Source organism: Brachyhypopomus gauderio, chromosome 17 (assembly GCF_052324685.1).
Source record: "Brachyhypopomus gauderio isolate BG-103 chromosome 17, BGAUD_0.2, whole genome shotgun sequence".
Classification (NCBI taxonomy): Eukaryota; Metazoa; Chordata; class Actinopteri; order Gymnotiformes; family Hypopomidae; genus Brachyhypopomus; species Brachyhypopomus gauderio.
This window is the reverse complement of record NC_135227.1, coordinates 15,889,195-15,906,100: the sequence shown is the minus strand read 5'-3', so window position 1 is coordinate 15,906,100 and position 16,906 is coordinate 15,889,195. Positions and strand designations below refer to the sequence as shown.

The 16,906-nt window shown below is 51.1% G+C and overlaps 1 protein-coding gene across 1 annotated transcript in view; it reads right to left on the bottom strand.

The window, feature by feature from the left end:
* plekhh1 (pleckstrin homology domain containing, family H (with MyTH4 domain) member 1) overlaps positions 1-13,258 on the bottom strand; it is a 25,362-nt gene extending 12,104 nt beyond the window's left edge. The window contains exons 1-11 of the mRNA XM_076978615.1: positions 13,039-13,258; positions 8,634-8,799; positions 3,872-3,934; positions 3,578-3,727; positions 3,393-3,476; positions 3,205-3,286; positions 2,950-3,111; positions 2,056-2,858; positions 1,866-1,944; positions 489-580; positions 202-349 (exon numbers count right to left, since the gene is read on the bottom strand). Coding sequence (XP_076834730.1) covers positions 202-349; positions 489-580; positions 1,866-1,944; positions 2,056-2,858; positions 2,950-3,111; positions 3,205-3,286; positions 3,393-3,476; positions 3,578-3,727; positions 3,872-3,934; positions 8,634-8,783 — 1,813 coding nt within the window. The 5' untranslated portion in view covers positions 8,784-8,799; positions 13,039-13,258. The remainder of the gene's footprint in view (positions 1-201; positions 350-488; positions 581-1,865; positions 1,945-2,055; positions 2,859-2,949; positions 3,112-3,204; positions 3,287-3,392; positions 3,477-3,577; positions 3,728-3,871; positions 3,935-8,633; positions 8,800-13,038) is intronic.
* Positions 13,259-16,906: the final 3,648 nt, after the last annotated feature.

Below are 16,906 nucleotides of genomic sequence, written 5' to 3'. Positions count from 1 at the left end.
GAGAACTGATCGAGGACACGGTCACACCAAGAGGACAGGTGAACTATGCCTCAAGCCCCTCAAAGCTGCAAAACATACGAGAGAGAAAGGCAGTAAAGTGCTTTTACTTTACTGCAGTTCTCTCTCGTACGTTTTGCCGCTGGCGTGTGGTCCGAGAGGGATGTGGGAGGGCCGCCGGCCCGCACTCTCGCCCCGCCTCACCTCTCTTCACGGCCCGCGGGCTCCCCGGGGTGCCGCTCTTCCTCTCGGGACCCAGAGTGGACGTGCGCAGGCTGGCCAGCGAGCTGCTGTCGTCCTCCGAGCCCGAGTCGTCATCGAGGAGAGGCGTGCTGCTGATCTGAGTGGCTCTCTGGGGGAGGGAGAGAGAGTGCAGACAACGTGATGGACTTAAACCACTTAACATCACTGGATACACTCAGCCACGCAGCAGAGCAGATCAACCGTGGTTAACGTCAGCGAGATGGAGGCATCAGTGATGGCGCTCTTACTCCTTTCAGTGTGGAGAAGACGGGTACGCTGACGGTCTTGTAGATGAGGTGGGGGACGGGCCCAGCTGCAGGGTACTGAGGCACGGTGGATCCTGTGTAGAAACAATCAACATGGCAACACAGCGCTGATGTCACAAGAGCGTCACACGCAAGTTCACGCGCAAGTTTGTAAAACAATTAAAACATCCGCCGTGTTCGTGTTCTCTGGGTCAGAGGAGGGTAATCTGGCAAAGTCTGGCTTCCCTTCAGCAAAGTCTTAACCTCAGTGTTGCTACGGTAATGCTCTGGGGTGACCTTTCCTTAACGAGCAGGCACGTTTGTGTGTGTGTGTGTGTGTGTGTGTGTGTGTGTGTGTGTGTGTGGAGTGCATTAGTAATGCTCGAGGCATGCACTCGGGTACACTTCACATCCAGCAGCTAGCAAGAAGCCACTGTGAGTAACCCAGTGGTGTCTTACACCGAAACCTCTTATGCCTGCTGCTTATGGCACTTGCACACCACGTCACGTCCCGGCCACGCCTCCCCATCCTGGCCACGCCTCCCCATCCTGGCCACGCCTCCCCTTCCCCGCAACCCTGCACGCAACTCACCGGCTAGGTGTGACTCATCCAGAACATGCCTGTGTACCACTTGACCACACATACTTGCAAAACAGATTATTCAGAGAAGAAGAATTTGCCGGAATCTTAAGAGCCCGTAGCTGAAAATATCCTCTTGTCAGGAAGCAGCACAAATCCTGGTCTGGTGGTTTCGTTTGGAGCACAGGTGCCCAACGTCCCGCTGGGTCCAGTTAGAACCTTTAACACATCTGGAGCTCTAATATTCAGGTGCTCATGAAGATCAGGATTAGCCGGATCAGATGGACAAGGCTAGTAGATTGATGAAGCTAGGAACTCAAGTCTTCAGAGCAACAAACGTCTGCAAACAGCAGATCCGACAGCGCCGGGCTGAGTCCCCCATGACCCGGCACAACAGGTTTGTCTGCCTTTGAGAGGCGGAGGAGAAGCAGTCCAATAATTACACACCGCTTTCTCCCTTTCATCAGGGTTAATTAGAAAGAAGCCTTTCCATTCTCACCGTCCTCTAAAAGCCTCTTAAAAGCTTCAGTGTGTAGCAGGCTCCCCTGCACAGGTGTTCCTCCAGGTGAGAGTTAGTGACATCAAACAAGACCTGGCCTCTCACTGACGGACGAGGAGGAACACAACCACACAAACATTTTTGAGCTCACCTTAAACTTGAGCACATCTGTTTACGGTGTAACATAAGTTAGCGGAGGTGATTGGTCGGTGATGGAGTGACACCCTTGGTAACTCATCATTGAGTGATGCGTTTCTGATTGGTTGGACCTTGTCTGGTAGTAACTGATTGGCTGACTGACCTCTCCCCGTGCTTCTGGCTCCAGGGCTCGGCTCGGACACTCTCATACCAGACTTCGCCACTGCGTAGATACGGCTCTCCTACACAGCACACACCAGAGGAGAGTCAACAACAACAACAACAACAACAACAACGACGTTTCTCTGAGCCTCTTATTTCAGATTAAAGTGAATCTTCTCCCTCCGTCATACCCAGGAAGGGAAGCGGTGCAGTGGTGGAGGAGGTGGTTTCACAGCCTCTGGATCCAGCTTCTCCAGCTCCTCCGCCAACCCCAGGAAGGAGGTTCCGTGGTGCGGCCCTGCTTCTGCGGAGAACCCGTCCACCACGTCCTCCATGCTCTCGGGGGGTCCCTCATCGATGTCGGTCTCCTCCACCCCCAGCGTCAACACAGAAGCCAGGGGTGAGGGGCACGCGCGGGAGCCGATGTCTATGCTCACGTTGACCTGATGGAGGTTCTCCGGGCCCGGCTGCGGCTGGCTGTGGTGCTTCTTGACGAGCTGGACGCTGTCGCGAGGCGTGAGGGGGGTACGTACCTTGGGGAGGGTCATACAGGAGCCAGAGGGTAACGCCAGCAGGGGGGGGGCAGGCTGAGGTCCGCAGCCCCCAGAGACAGGGGCGCACAGAGCGGGAGGGCTTTTGGGAGTGCCGATAGGTGTGTCGAAGCCATCAGGCCCAGAGGTCTCATAGGTAGAGGAAGACGAGGAGGAGGACGAAGAGGAGGAGGAGGAGCGAAGGCGCTGGGAGCGGAATTTGCTGTTGAGCTCGTCGGAGGAGTGATCTCGGTCCGAGCCTCCACCCGCCGCCCCTCTCTTCCGCGTGACTGTGGTTAAAGCCCCAGGCCCCTTCCTCGCCTCCGTCACCACGGCAACACCAGCATCACCACCTCCGTCTGGGCTGAGCTTGAGGAAGCCACCTCCCCGGTCATGAAGAGGAGGGCGTTTCAATGCATTCTGGGAGACCGAGTCCAAACACTCCACCGGCTTCCTCCTACCATCTACACGGCACAAACAGACCCAATTACCCAGTTACACTCTAGACCATCTCAACAGACACGCTATATTATACAAGAAGCAGGAAGAATGAACCTGTAGCAGAGTTGGGCACAGAAAGGCCTGTGGGTGTCCAGCCCTCATCCTGCATAGGGGGCGTAGCAGGGCAACTGGGGGGGTGCAATGGGCTGCCGGTGGACACCAGGTGGACATCTGGAGACCTGGGGGAACCAGGAGACGTGGGGCTCTCCAGCAGGGCTGTAACACACAATAGGGCAGGGTTAACGAGAGAGAGAGAGAGAGAGAGAGAAAGAGAGAGAGGGAATGGAAAATAAGTGTCTGAATCTGTACTTTGAAGTTTGTCCTGCAGGAGGAGGATACGCTCCGTCTGTCTTAAATTGGCAAGCTTCAACTGCTGGTTCTCAATCTCCATCTGTGTGTATGATGGAGAGAGAGAGAGAGAGAGAGAGAGAGAGAGGCTTAATTAAAACGTTTAACAGAACACGTAGCACTACTGTACAACCCAACACATAACTCACCTCTCGTAGCTTGAACGTAACCCAGTCTTTGATTTTGGCCGCCTTCTCCTCTATAATCTTGGCTTCTTGGGCTCGGACCAAATTCTGCAGATAAGTAAGAACAGTTGTGTGCGTCAGCTGGTCCCCTCCTGGGAGCTTTTATGGACATACATGGCCTTGTGTCTTCCTCAGATCACAATCTCTACCTGTTTTTCCAGCTGTGCTTCCAGTCTCTGTATGGCTGTATCTTTTTCCTGCAGCTGATTGGTCAACTCCTGGTATCTTCTGTACAAGGAGCTTTCTGATTCAGTGGGCTGCACGTTTGCCGACTTAAGCTTTTCGTCCATGATTTGCACCTGGAGTGGGACAGACGAACAACATCGACATTTTCAGTTCTAAAGCTCGAGTGAAGCAACACAAACAGGCGGCCGGACGGACGGGTTTCGCCAACGCGGACGTCCAGGTATCGCGGTAATGGCAGCCGGGCGGGAAGGTTGTACCTGCTTCTCGGCGCTGTCGGCACGCCGGTCGGCCTCGATCACCCTCTGCTCCAGGTCCTGCATCTGCACACAGAACCACAGCCATTTGGACCCGAGCTGGACCCAATTAAAAACACCAGCCTCCGTTCATTTGTTTCGGATTTAAACAAACGCTGATGCTTTGGTCTTTTACAGTCGGCAACTGACACTGGACCTTCCTAAGCCACTCTTACAAAAAAAGAGGGTAAACGTCATGGAGTTTACCAGACAGGAAACGAACGTTAAAAATCAAACTATAATGTTTTAATGAGCAAACGGGGTTTGAACAGATCATTGCCTCTTGTTCATCTTTGGTCTTTGTTAACAGATGGTTGGCAGGAGGGAGACGGGTGGTGTTCATAACCCCTCCATCCACCCAGGCCTCACCACAGTTGCACAAGAATCGGATGGCCCGGTTTCCCAATGATAAAGAAGAGACGTCAGCCTTACAGTGGATGTACGGTACCTCGCGTGCTATGGGAAGCTTCCCACACAAGGACGAGAGAAATAGAAACCCACAGCTGGTTCTGTTCACCTGTAGAAGAAGGTGGAGTGAGGTGCAGGCTGAAGTTAACTCACAGCACCAAGGTGTGAGCAGGATGAGACTCACGCACATGCTTGTGAAGACACTTCACCCTTGGATTCATTAGAGTTCTTTAATCAGGCTAAATAGCACTCACTACCCACAAACACAAACACAGGTCTCCCAGACTAAGCAAAAATGATCTGCACGCACAGAGGTACACACACACACACACACACACACACACACACACACACACACACACACACACACACACACACACACACACACACACACACACACACACACACACACACACAGTGCCTTTTCTGGCTTGTTCCGCTTGTTCACCCTGGGGTCAGCACATTTGCCCTCCGAAAATTAACACATCACTCCACAAAAGACGGGAATCTCTCTCATTCCCTCACTCACATACACTCAAAACGCGTGCATGCAGGTTCACATTAGCATTAGAGAGAAGCCCACTCGCTCACTGACTCGCTGTGCATTAGCTGCTAATGTGGCAACTGATTCACTGTGAATGTAACACACACTTGGCCTTAACTGAGGTATGATTCAATGATTCACCAGGAAAATCCCTATGACTTACAAGAGCAGATGGCACAGGCATGAACACTCACCAGGAAAAAGAACTACATTTTATATATAAACACACACACATACACACTGTCTGGACAACAGGCCGGACACGATCTCAAGTTACCGTCAATCCCAGTGGGGCTGGTGGATATTAAAGTGTTAACATACCCCACCGAATCACCTCACCTCCTGGCCTCCCCACACCTGCCACAGCTGAAGCTAAAGACAAGTCTAAGCCCATATGAGTCTGTGTCCCAACTGAGGACTCACATAACCCAGGTCAGCAGTGATTTGGCAAATATGTATTTTGCACGATGCACATTATCGAAATGAAACTCATCATAAAACCTATAATAAAGTCCACATATTAGGTTTGTGAATAGGTGACAAATTTTGTTGCTCAGAGTAATGGAAGGAGAGGAGAAAGGAGGCCCAGGCAGTGGGCGGGGCAAGTGGGGTCAGGGCAGCTGCGGGGTCATGGGGTCAACCTGAGCACGTCAGCCATCCAACAACTGTTTCACTTCACCTGCAGTTGCTACTGGGAAGGAGAGAGTGGGCAGTCTCGTCTGGCTGAACTTTGACCTCAAGGATAAGCACGAATGCCATGTGCCACTGCTTAGGAAAAGAAACCAAGCTAAGGACACGAGGAGATGGGGATGTGAGGTGTTGGCGTGATTAAAGTCTGAGGTTTCAGAGCAATGGGCCACGGCAGTACTCTGTCAGAACCTCACCCTTCCACAGGGAGACCGTTCCCTAACAGAGCAATCATTAACCACTTCCCACACAGCCGTGATCTAATTGCCGGCCAGCTCAATCATTAAGTCCAGGCAGAGACAGATGAGAAGACCTCCATACACTAACTAGGTCACGCGGTCGACTAGGCAGACGGAGGGAGGGAAAGAATTATGATGGAGCAAGTGGAAGAGTGAGAGACAAAGTGCAGTGACTGCCAACGCTCACGTCTGCCAAGAGAGAGCAGTGACTGCCAACGCTCACGTCTGCCAAGAGAGAGCAGTGACTGCTAACGCTCACGTCTGCCAAGAGAGAGCAGTGACTGCTAACGCTCACGTCTGCCAAGAGAGAGCAGTGACTGCTAACGCTCACGTCTGCCAAGAGAGAGCAGTGACTGCCAACGCTCACGTTTGCCAAGAGAGAGCAGTGACTGCTAACGCTCACGTCTGCCAAGAGAGAGCAGTGACTGCTAACGCTCACGTCTGCCAAGACAGAGCAGTGACTGCTAACGCTCACGTCTGCCAAGACAGAGCAGTGACTGCTAACGCTCACGTCTGCCAAGAGAGAGCAGTGACTGCTAACGCTCACGTCTACCAAGAGAGAGCAGTGACTGCTAACGCTCACGTCTGCCAAGAGAGAGCAGTGACTGCTAACGCTCACGTCTGCCAAGACAGAGCAGTGACTGCTAACGCTCACGTCTGCCAAGAGAGAGCAGTGACTGCTAACGCTCACGTCTGCCAAGAGAGAGCAGTGACTGCTAACGCTCACGTCTGCCAAGAGAGCAGTGACTGCTAACGCTCACGTCTACCAAGAGAGAGCAGTGACTGCTAACGCTCACGTCTGCCAAGAGAGAGCAGTGACTGCTAACGCTCACGTCTGCCAAGAGAGAGCAGTGACTGCTAACGCTCACGTCTGCCAAGAGAGAGCAGTGACTGCTAACGCTCACGTCTGCCAAGAGAGAGCAGTGACTGCTAACGCTCACGTCTGCCAAGACAGAGCAGTGACTGCTAACGCTCACGTCTGCCAAGAGAGAGCAGTGACTGCTAACGCTCACGTCTGCCAAGAGAGAGCAGTGACTGCTAACGCTCACGTCTACCAAGAGAGAGCAGTGACTGATAACGCTCACGTCTGCCAAGAGAGAGCAGTGACTGCTAACACTCACGTCTGCCAAGAGAGAGCAGTGACTGCTAACGCTCACGTCTGCCAAGAGAGAGCAGTGACTGCTAACGCTCACGTCTGCTAAGAGAGAGAAGTGACTGCACATGCTCACATGTTTGCTGTTTCCGAGCCTTCGTTTGGACCACAGGGGCCCAACGCTTCACAAATCTACAGTGAGATTATTTTATGTAATTGGACGTTCTTCCTATTTAAACGCTTGCTGCTGCCGATTTTATTTATTTATTTATTTGTTTTTTACTTCTGCTGTAAACTGGGTCAATGTGTAAACCACTCCTAATGACGACATGGCGGGCTGCAGTTCTCTGAGCCTCTCCTCCCTCCCTAAACCAAACAGGCAGTGACCCTGAAAATCCCGACCAGAGAGACGGAGGAAGGGAGGGCGAGATGGGTGACATTAGAGGAGACAAGAACCTGATGCAGGACACCAGGAGACCTTATCCGCCCGTGAACTGTTGAGATAGTAAACATCCTGCTGATGGCATGAGGAGAGACACAGAGAAAATGAGGACACAGCTACACACAGGCACATACAGCGATTCTTTAACATAGTGAGGGACTCTGACCCAGTTCCTAGATGAGGTTAATGTCCTCTTGGTATTGTTGTCATCCGTGCTAGCACAGTTAGCACTTCACACACGATTACACGTCATAAACTACATTACCCAGACATGTATCCAACGCACAGGCAGCGTGCTGTTTAAGGCAAAGGATGAGCAGTGCCCTTTCACTTAAAGACAAAGATAAGAGCTTCTCCTGTTCTACCATTTTGACAGATAATGAGCAGTTAAGCTGATAAAAGGCTTTTTTTAAATAAGGAAAAGATGCTTCAATCAGATAACGGGGGTTTCTAGTGTTACTGAGGCACAGAGCTCCTGCACTGGATTCAGCGAGAGACAAGAGGAAAAGAGGGAAACATGTTGCACAGAGTTCCACTTTCCAATCACACACACACACACACACACACACACACACACACACACACACACACACACACACACACACACACACACCTGTAAATCTACTCAAGGACTCATTCAAACTAGCCAGTTGTGTCCCCTGATTCTCTTTGCAGGGTTCCCTGCCAAATCTGACAGTTAACCATTTCTCACAACATGTGCTGGGGGAGGGGAAGAGAAGAGAGGAGAGGGGAGGAGATGGGAGGAGAGGGGAGGAGGGGGGAGGAGAAGAGAGGAGAGGGGAGGAGAAGAGAGGAGAGGGGAGGAGAGGGGAGGAGAAGAGAGGAGAGGGGAGGAGAAGAGAGGAGAGGGGAGGAGAGGGGAGGAGAAGAGAGGAGAGGGGAGGAGAGGGGAGGAGAGGGGAGGAGAAGAGAGGAGAGGGGAGGAGAAGAGAGGAGATGGGAGGAGAGGGGAGGAGAGGGGAGGAGAGGGGAGGAGAAGAGAGGAGAGGGGAGGAGGGGGGAGGAGAGGGGAGGAGAGGGGAGGAGAGGGGAGGAGAGGGGAGGAGGGGGGAGGGGACGTGACAGCATCGGGTGATCAGAGCAGAACAGAACGGACTGGTGCTCCTCCAAGAGTAACGTGTTTCAGAGTTGTTTGGGCAGTTTAAGGGCATGTTCTCAGAGACCATGACATTTTAAAACTCTACAAGGTGCATTATGACCTTGTTTCAAACCTCTGTAAGGCAAAAGTTGAAGTAACTCCCACCACCTCCACCACCCACACCTCCCACACCCCCCACACCCCTGTCCTTTACCTTCTCAGCCAGGAGCTGGCGGATTTTGCTGGCCTGCAGGCGGAAGCGTAGCAGCTGCATCTCCAGGGCAACACATCGCTTGTGCCAGTCCATGGCGGTGCTGGGCACGGGCACGGCTGCACCCGCCACAGACCCCTCCATCACCTCCATCTGCAGCCACACCCAACTGAGAGAGAGAGAGAGAGAGAGAGAGAGAGAGAGAGAGAGAGAGAGAATGAGTCAAAAGTGAACTGGTGGAGAAAAGCCGTTGTACTGAAGGTTTGAAACGTATTCTTAATCGCAATGTGGAAAAATGACAATGACCTCTTTGAATCACTTTCCATTCATTTGCAGGAACCTCTGATAGACCACTGGACAGACTGGGCACAATTTGCTATTCCAAGTGACCTCGAGACATCAGAGCCTCTGAAGAGAACAGCAGAACTCTTTGTCCTGGATCCACTATGAAAAATTCATAACAACGGCTCTTACACGCAGCCACCAGACAAACAGAGATACTGCAGACCAGTCAGCACTGGAGCGGACAGTGACGACCAACACAGCGACGCTCCACCATAGCCAAGAGACCTGGAGAACACTAGCCAGTCTCCTTCTCCAACTGACATCTAGAAGGTGAGGACACAGCTGACATCACACTTCTGACATCACACCTCTGGCGACGACCCCAGCGGGCGGCGAGCTTTCACGCCTCCGTTTACAGCCCCCGCCCGTCAAAACGACGCACGTCCCATGGATCGCCTTGGTAACCGGGGCAAAGCAAACTCGATGCTTCGATGACATAGTCGAACAAAGGTTTCCTGTATCCTGAGCTCACTCTCTCGGTCTCACGCTCCTGACTGTCGGTATGTGCACCGAGTGGACAGCGTTTGCAGGAGAACCCTGGCCAGGCCGTGCGTTAGCACTGGGTGTGTGGGTGTCGGGGAGGACGGGGGACCAGGGACGTCCTTCTGTAGACACGTTACCTGCCCGGGCTCAACCCTTCCTCTGAAGCAGGCACCCAAACTTCCCCTGCCCATGGAATCCCTTCTTAATTACAGGCCCCAGGAGAAACAGGATCCAGGCCTAGACAATGGTGTCTTTCTGCATGACAGTCCCATTATAGACGGGGGGGGGGGTCCTCTCTCCCTCTCTGAACAAGGGATAAAGAATGTGTCAGGCTGAATGGAGAGAACCCTGGATGTGGGAAAATGGAGCTCTGAAGTGATTTTTACCTCTGAGGGGCCTGCTAGGTAGTTATTTCCTAAAGCAGGGCATTTTCTTAAGCGACCTGTGTCCCTGTGGGGAGCAGTCAAGGCACCAGGGTGTTAAACCGTGGCACCAACCCATGACAGCCAATCAGCTCCAACCAGCACCAAGTAATTATAGCAGGTCAGCTCTAGTTGGCACCGACTCATAACAGCAGTTCAGGTCCAAACGGCACCATCACGCTGCAGTTCAAGCAAGAAAATGACTCAAAATAAAAACACTTTTACATCACTGCGAGAGACAAAAACCAGAAGAAGCCTCCGGGTGCTTGGCCCTGCACCAGTGCCATACATTACACCGTAAGGCTCCTGTCCACAGCACCGCTCTTCACAGACGCCCCGCTCCCTGAACACGGGCTCCCATGTGACGGTGGAGGGGGCGGGGTCAGACGTTCTCATCCAGCCCACATTGCCGCTGCGTGGCCAATCCCGACAGCACGCCGTGAGCGATCCAATTGCAAGCGAAGCTTATGCAAAGTTTTTTCTAGTGCCCTGAATAACCAGTTATGACACAGACCTGCTATTTAGTATCAGCAGGAGGTGAGGATCCCCACGACGGCAGACCTAAAAGGTCCAAACATCCATTATCGCCACTTTAACATCACTACACAGCTGTACAACATGGCTTTCTTTGCTGCTGTTGTCAGAAAATGGCTGCCAAGGCAGACTTTGACTCAGAACTGCAAAACATTTCCCCATCACAACACCCGAAGTTGCATTTCAATCTCCATCAAAGCAGTGAACCCAGCCGGTGAAGACCGAGACCCCTCCGGGAAGAAGAGCTTCGTCCAGCCCGAAAAAGCAGAGGGATGAGCAGGAGTGAGGTTTGATGTCCAAAGCAAACCCTGCTAAACTCCACCACTCTCTGCTGCTCTAATGTGAATACAATCGAGCAATAATTAAAGAATAGGCAATGCAGTAACAGCACGTGTAGTGTAGCTTGTGTAACCTTCGCTTGACGCAGAACACCTGTTTGAGATTCATGGACTTCAGCTGCTTTCCGATATCTGATCTTCCCTTTAAAATCCAATGGCTAATACATCTGGCCCACGGCGCTCCCAGGCAGGGCTGCAGGGATTGGGCTAACTAGGTGAGGGGGATGCGCGGGTCATGAGGTCCAAGGCGGGAATACAGAGAACTCTCTAGTGCATCACTGAGTCCAGTAGAGGCTCTTCTATTGTTCCATGTTCTCATTCATACACACACACACACATGTGCTTGAACGCATGCACACGCGCACACACACACACACGTACTCACACGCACACTCAGTCACACAAACCCACACAGACTCACCCAGACATGCACACACACACGCGCACACACACACACACACACACGCACACGCACACGCACACGCTTGCACGCACGCCTTCTCTACTGAGCATGCAGCTGTGGTGATATAAGCAATCAGGTGATTATGTGATATCATCGTTGTTTTGTTTTTTTTTTCTTCCAGATTATCCGTCAAGGTCCAAGTGGTTTCCAAAGAATTTGGCGTTTCATCCAAATTACTCAAATCAGCAGGAAAAAATTATGGATCTGGGTCAGCACCGCTGCGTGTACGAGTGTGTCTGGATGGGGGGGGGGGGGGGGGGTGATAATGTGTGTACATGTGCATATATTTGGATATGCTTGTGTGTATGTTTTATTCCGCATAAGCAGCTAAAGCACAGGCTGAAGCATGTAATCTATTATCTCTCCAGCTGTCACTATATACATTATACTAGACAGAGAATGACAGGCCACCCTACACACTGAAACCAAGTCTGACATCTTGTTTCGGTCCCTGACGCCAGCATCAAATCCCCCCCCCAAAGCATCTTAGGGCGTACAAAAAATCCTCCTAGAATAATATATACATCTAAAACAGATGGTCTGGTATATGCGTTGGGCATTAATGAATCCGAAAGGCATCGGTGAATATGGCAGACCACACCAGCCTCAACTCAGGTTTTTTTAGATTTAGTTTGAATAAACATCTGCTGCAGGCTTTAGCACTTTCAGGGCCAGTAAAAATAGCCTCTGTAGCCGTTATGGTGAATATGTGTGGCAAACAGCTGTAGCCAAGAGCAGTGTCTAACCTCCCCTGAAACTCCCTTTCATCTGTATGTCTCTCTCCTTCTCTTTCTCTCTCCCTCCGTTTGTCTGTCTGCCTGCCTGTCTGTCTGGTCTAAAGGAAGCGCTTTGCACAGACTAATAACAGGCTACTGTAGACTGGCCCACCTCATTATCAGCAGAAATAGTAAATACAGCCTAAGACATTCCATGATGCTGAGGTGTAAACATGTTCAGTGTAGTCAGTATGACACACACACACACACACACACACACACACACACACACACACACACACACACACACACTGCCTGCTGGGGACAGGAACCCACAAAAGATTATGGACATGGATGTAGTGTATAAAAGAAAATCCCTATGATTTATAAGTCTGTGAGGCTGGACCCTAAACCAGTCACTTCAGCCACGTTTCCCTGAATCACGCTTTCTGGAGAAGCTGTGGTAGAACCCAATTCTTGATTTGGGTAGACTGCAAAAGAAAAATCTCAGTGGCCACACAGATCACGCAGCGAGCAACCTCCACGCGCAATTCCGTTTAAGCAGTTTCTTCACGTCATAGCTGCAAGTGACCATGAATGATGTCAAAGGTGAAACTATGAAGGTTGCCCACGTGCGCAGTAGCCTAACCCTAATCCCGAATCCAAGTCGCTTTCGGGTTTTCTTGTGTAACATTATACAAGCGAGCGCGCAAACCTTCGCTCAACGTGGTAAACATGTGCGGAGACGCAGCGTTTACTGTGCGTCTGCCATTCATTTTGTCCAAAAATGGTCACAACACACAGGTGTCCGAGACACTGTCCGAACTACTGGGACCAGTTGGATAGCCCGTCTCTCTCATCTCAGATCCAGGTAATGCAGTAAGTGCATATCCCAATGTGCCACCGTGGAGGCATGTGTATTACTCATCCATCCTATCGTGTGTTGAAAATACGTGGCTGAAAAGTCCTATAATGAAATCTGGCAAAAGTCTCTGACCATCTCATGTTTAAATGATCGTCCGTGACGTAAGCGTGCTCTAAAGACCAGATTTTTTTATAAAGTGTGAGTATAAAATCCTGTCCAAAACCCCTTCACCGTGTACTTACCGTCAACGGTCTCTTCTCTAAACCGCCAAGCTGTGATGTTCAAATCGGCGCATCACACACTGCGACTAGTTCAACGTCGCTCACTTGCGTTCGCTTGCAAACAAAACTTGCTGTCCACAACTTTTCATTCTTCCTCTCAACGTTCACTTCATCTTCTCCTGCCTACAGAATGTATGGCGCGATGAGCCTGGTCCTCATTCAGTAGTTCATCCTTCATTCCTTTAAAGAGCCGAACGCGGGATCATATTACGCCGGTAGCCAAACCCCCTTCACTGCCCTCCCGCGCAGCCAGGAACTTGCATCACAGCGCCACTTTTCGCCGGATCGTCCAAATATTATTGCTTTATCAAAGTTTGAAATTATCCATCTCTAAGTTATTTCATGCATTTTTATTTTGAAAGACTAATGTTGCATTACGTGCCCTCATTCACATTCAGTTTTTTTCTCTAGGCATTATTTTAATCATTTGTATATTGGTTAATAGTTTTTCCTTGCTTTGCAAACCTTGTTTCACCCGTGTTAAATATCCTGGTGAAAGTTAGCAATGACATGCTATCATTACTGGGCAATAAAAAGTTGTATAGCTCCCATTAAGGAGTTTTGTGAAGTCAGTATTCCCATTAAGGGCTATTATCTTAACGGGTTCTGACGCGAATCTGATTTCTTAATCACTATCGCTATGTTTTATGCATGGTGTCTCATCATGCACGCAGTTGATTTTCACGTGAACAGACAGTACAGGGCCGTGTCCCTCAGCCATGACGCTTCCAGCATCCCTTCTGTGGGTGTGCTAATGGTCCACTGTGGCTTTTCACAGGGCAACACCCATGTAAATAAAGTTCACATATATAACTCATTTAGAGCACGCAGCTGTTTGGATAAAATAAGACAAGTAGAGTCTCTCCCTCCCTCCCCCCCCCCCCCCCCCCCCCCCACTCTCTCTCTCTAGGGTAAGAGGTGTTTGTGCTGGTTTTACAAGATATCCTCCCTGTTTATAAAGCAAGCAGTGGTCAGGCCATGGCCAGCCACACCCTTCTGTCCACAGTGCGGAGATATTTGCTAGGTCTGTTGTCCCCTCCTCAGAACCTCTCGCGCTCTCCAGTGAAGAACGCAGCTGAGGACCTGAACATCAATCACACTGGGCCAACGCTAGTTAGTGAGATGCAAGGGCACCCCAGATTCCACCGGCTCGTTTCGAATGTTTTAAACAGCATGCAGATGTTTAAATATTTGGTGTTGAACAGCAGATGTCTGCAGCGCGCCATAGCGACAGTGTGGTGGAGGTTTCCCGCCGTGTCGGGGCAGGCCGCAGAGCAGCTGGGCCGCAGTGACGTGGCCACACTCGCGCTCGTCCTGCTCCCGTCTCCTCCGTGCTAGCGCTTGTGAGGGAGGGAGCCAGTATTCTGCTGCCCTCAGTCAAAACAGGCCTCGCACAGCTGGTGTGAGGTTCTCCCCTGCAGGCAGACGGCTGGGGAGACAGCAGGTGGAGAGTCGTCTACAGCACGCGGAGCACTACAATTGAGCGGCTGTCAGGGCTCCTCGCGCTCCCCCTCCACCTCTGAGAGGTGCACTGTGGGTCAGGAGAGAGCCTCTGGAAAGCACAGACACACCGGGGTCACCCAGCAGGGGCGGGATGGGCCGCCACGCAGATAGTGCTACTGCGTTTCAGGTCTGGAGCTTTTGGTAAAGTGGTAACAGGCTCTCTCTCTCTTTCTCTCTGTCTCTCTTTCTCTTTTTCTCTCTCTCTGATGTCCTCCGAACGTTTTATTGCAGTTTGGCCAGCCACACTGGAACCTCCGTGGGTGGAACATGATGGAAACTCCAGTTCAAAAAAAAAAAAAGAAGAAGAAAAAGAAAACGAAGTGAACCAAGTAGAAGAGCAACCACACACACGGTGGTGTGTCAGGCCGGACGGATCACACGACTGAAGCTCTGACGCTTACGGATCATTTTGTTTTTAACTGACACAATGCACGCTGGTCCACCGACCCCTCACCACCAGCCATGCCCACCCCACCTTACCCTGGACCGTCGCCGTCAGACTCCAGGTCAGATAAGGCCCACCGTGTGACCAAAGTGTAGATGGAGGCAGCAGCGGTGTAGCTAGACTGTGATCCCTAAATCACAGCTTACAAGATTGATGGTTGTTTATCGTTTCACACAAGGCTCTCATTTCTTGCACTGTACTTTACTGGGTCTGGTATTGTGTGTGTAGCTCTTAGCACAGGGGGACCAGTAGAGAGCTATGGAACACCTGTGTGTGTGTGTGTGTGTGTGTGTGTGTGTGTGTGTGTGTGTGTGTGTGTGTGTGTGTGTGTGTGTGTGTGTGCGGTAGGAGCTCTGGCTTGGACACCTTCACTTAGGGACTGAACAGCAAATCCACAAGATTTAGGAGAGCATTGTTGTTGAGCCCCACTATACTATAATTTAAAGGGATCCAAAGCTTAGGGAAATATTTGGATACAGACATACAAGATGCAGTCACACACACACACACACACACACACACACACACACACACACACACACACACACACACACACACATTTCTTGCACTCAAATGCTCCCCTTTTGTTAAGAGTTCTTTGACTTTCTGGCTACATCTGTGTAACCTGCCACATTCACAGGCCTGTGCACAAACACATACACACTCACACACACACACACACACATGCATACTCACACACACACAACACAAGCATCACAAAAGGACAGTTATTACACATCAGTTGACTACAATCGTTTTGCTTTCAATGTAGGAGAAAGAGTTGAGTAGGCCTAAGAGTGTTTACTAAACACACACACACATGCATGCACGTGCACATACAAAAAAACAAACATACACATGGCACCCTCACCATCCATCATGCAGCTTCCCTCAGACAAAACAGATCAGCGCTCCCCACAGCTCTGAGGACAGATGAGATCTATCCATGAACACACACGCGTGTTTATGTTTTGGCGTGCTGAAGGCAAATGGTCCAAGGTGGAGCTAGCCAGGAGCGACAGGCGTGGGGGAGAGATTCCCCACGCAGCTACCCTGAGAGTTGGCCCCCCGCCACTGAGATTCCCCAGCTGCCGTGCTGTTTGGGGATCGTACTAGCAGACCTGTAGCCCGGGGAGGCCTTTGTGCTTTCGGGTTGAGCGGTTGTGTGCAAGCATGTGTCTGCAAGTCGGACATGACGCATCTCTCTGGGCCCCTGGATGAAACTCAGTCTGAAGGTGGACCTCAGGAGATAGACCACTCTAGGTAGTTCCCTGCATGAATGTTTGGGTGAGTGTGGTATGGTACGGCCCTGGACTGGCACTGGGGGGGTCTCTGGACCAGAACAGAGGTGGACGAAAGCAGCCATGACACAAACATCTAATTCTGCTACTGGACGTTATGTCTCCAGGGGAACTGTGGGAGGAGGACACTGGAAAAACCTGAATGAGGCCATATCGTTTACATTCACACAAAGGAGCAGAAGCAGAGCTAAGTGAGAAAATACAGAGAGAGAGCGATGAGAACATGAGGGAGAGATGAGACAGTGAGGGAGAGGAGAAAGTGAGGGAGAGATGAGAAAGAGAGAGATGAAAAAGTGAGGGAGAGAGGAGAAAGTGAGGAAGAGGAAAAAGTGAGGGAGAGAGGAGAAAGAGAGAGATGAAAAAGTGAGGGAGAGAGGAGAAAGTGAGGAAGAGGAAAAAGTGAGGGAGAGAGGAGAAAGTGAGGGAGAGATGAAAAAGTGAGGGAGAGATGAAAAAGTGAGGGAGAGGAGAAAGTGAGGGAAGGAGAAAGTGAGGGAGAGCGAGGAGAGAGGGAGAGAGACAGGAGTGAGGAGAGAGACAGGAGAGAGGAGAGACAGGGTAGAGAGACGGGAGAGGAGAG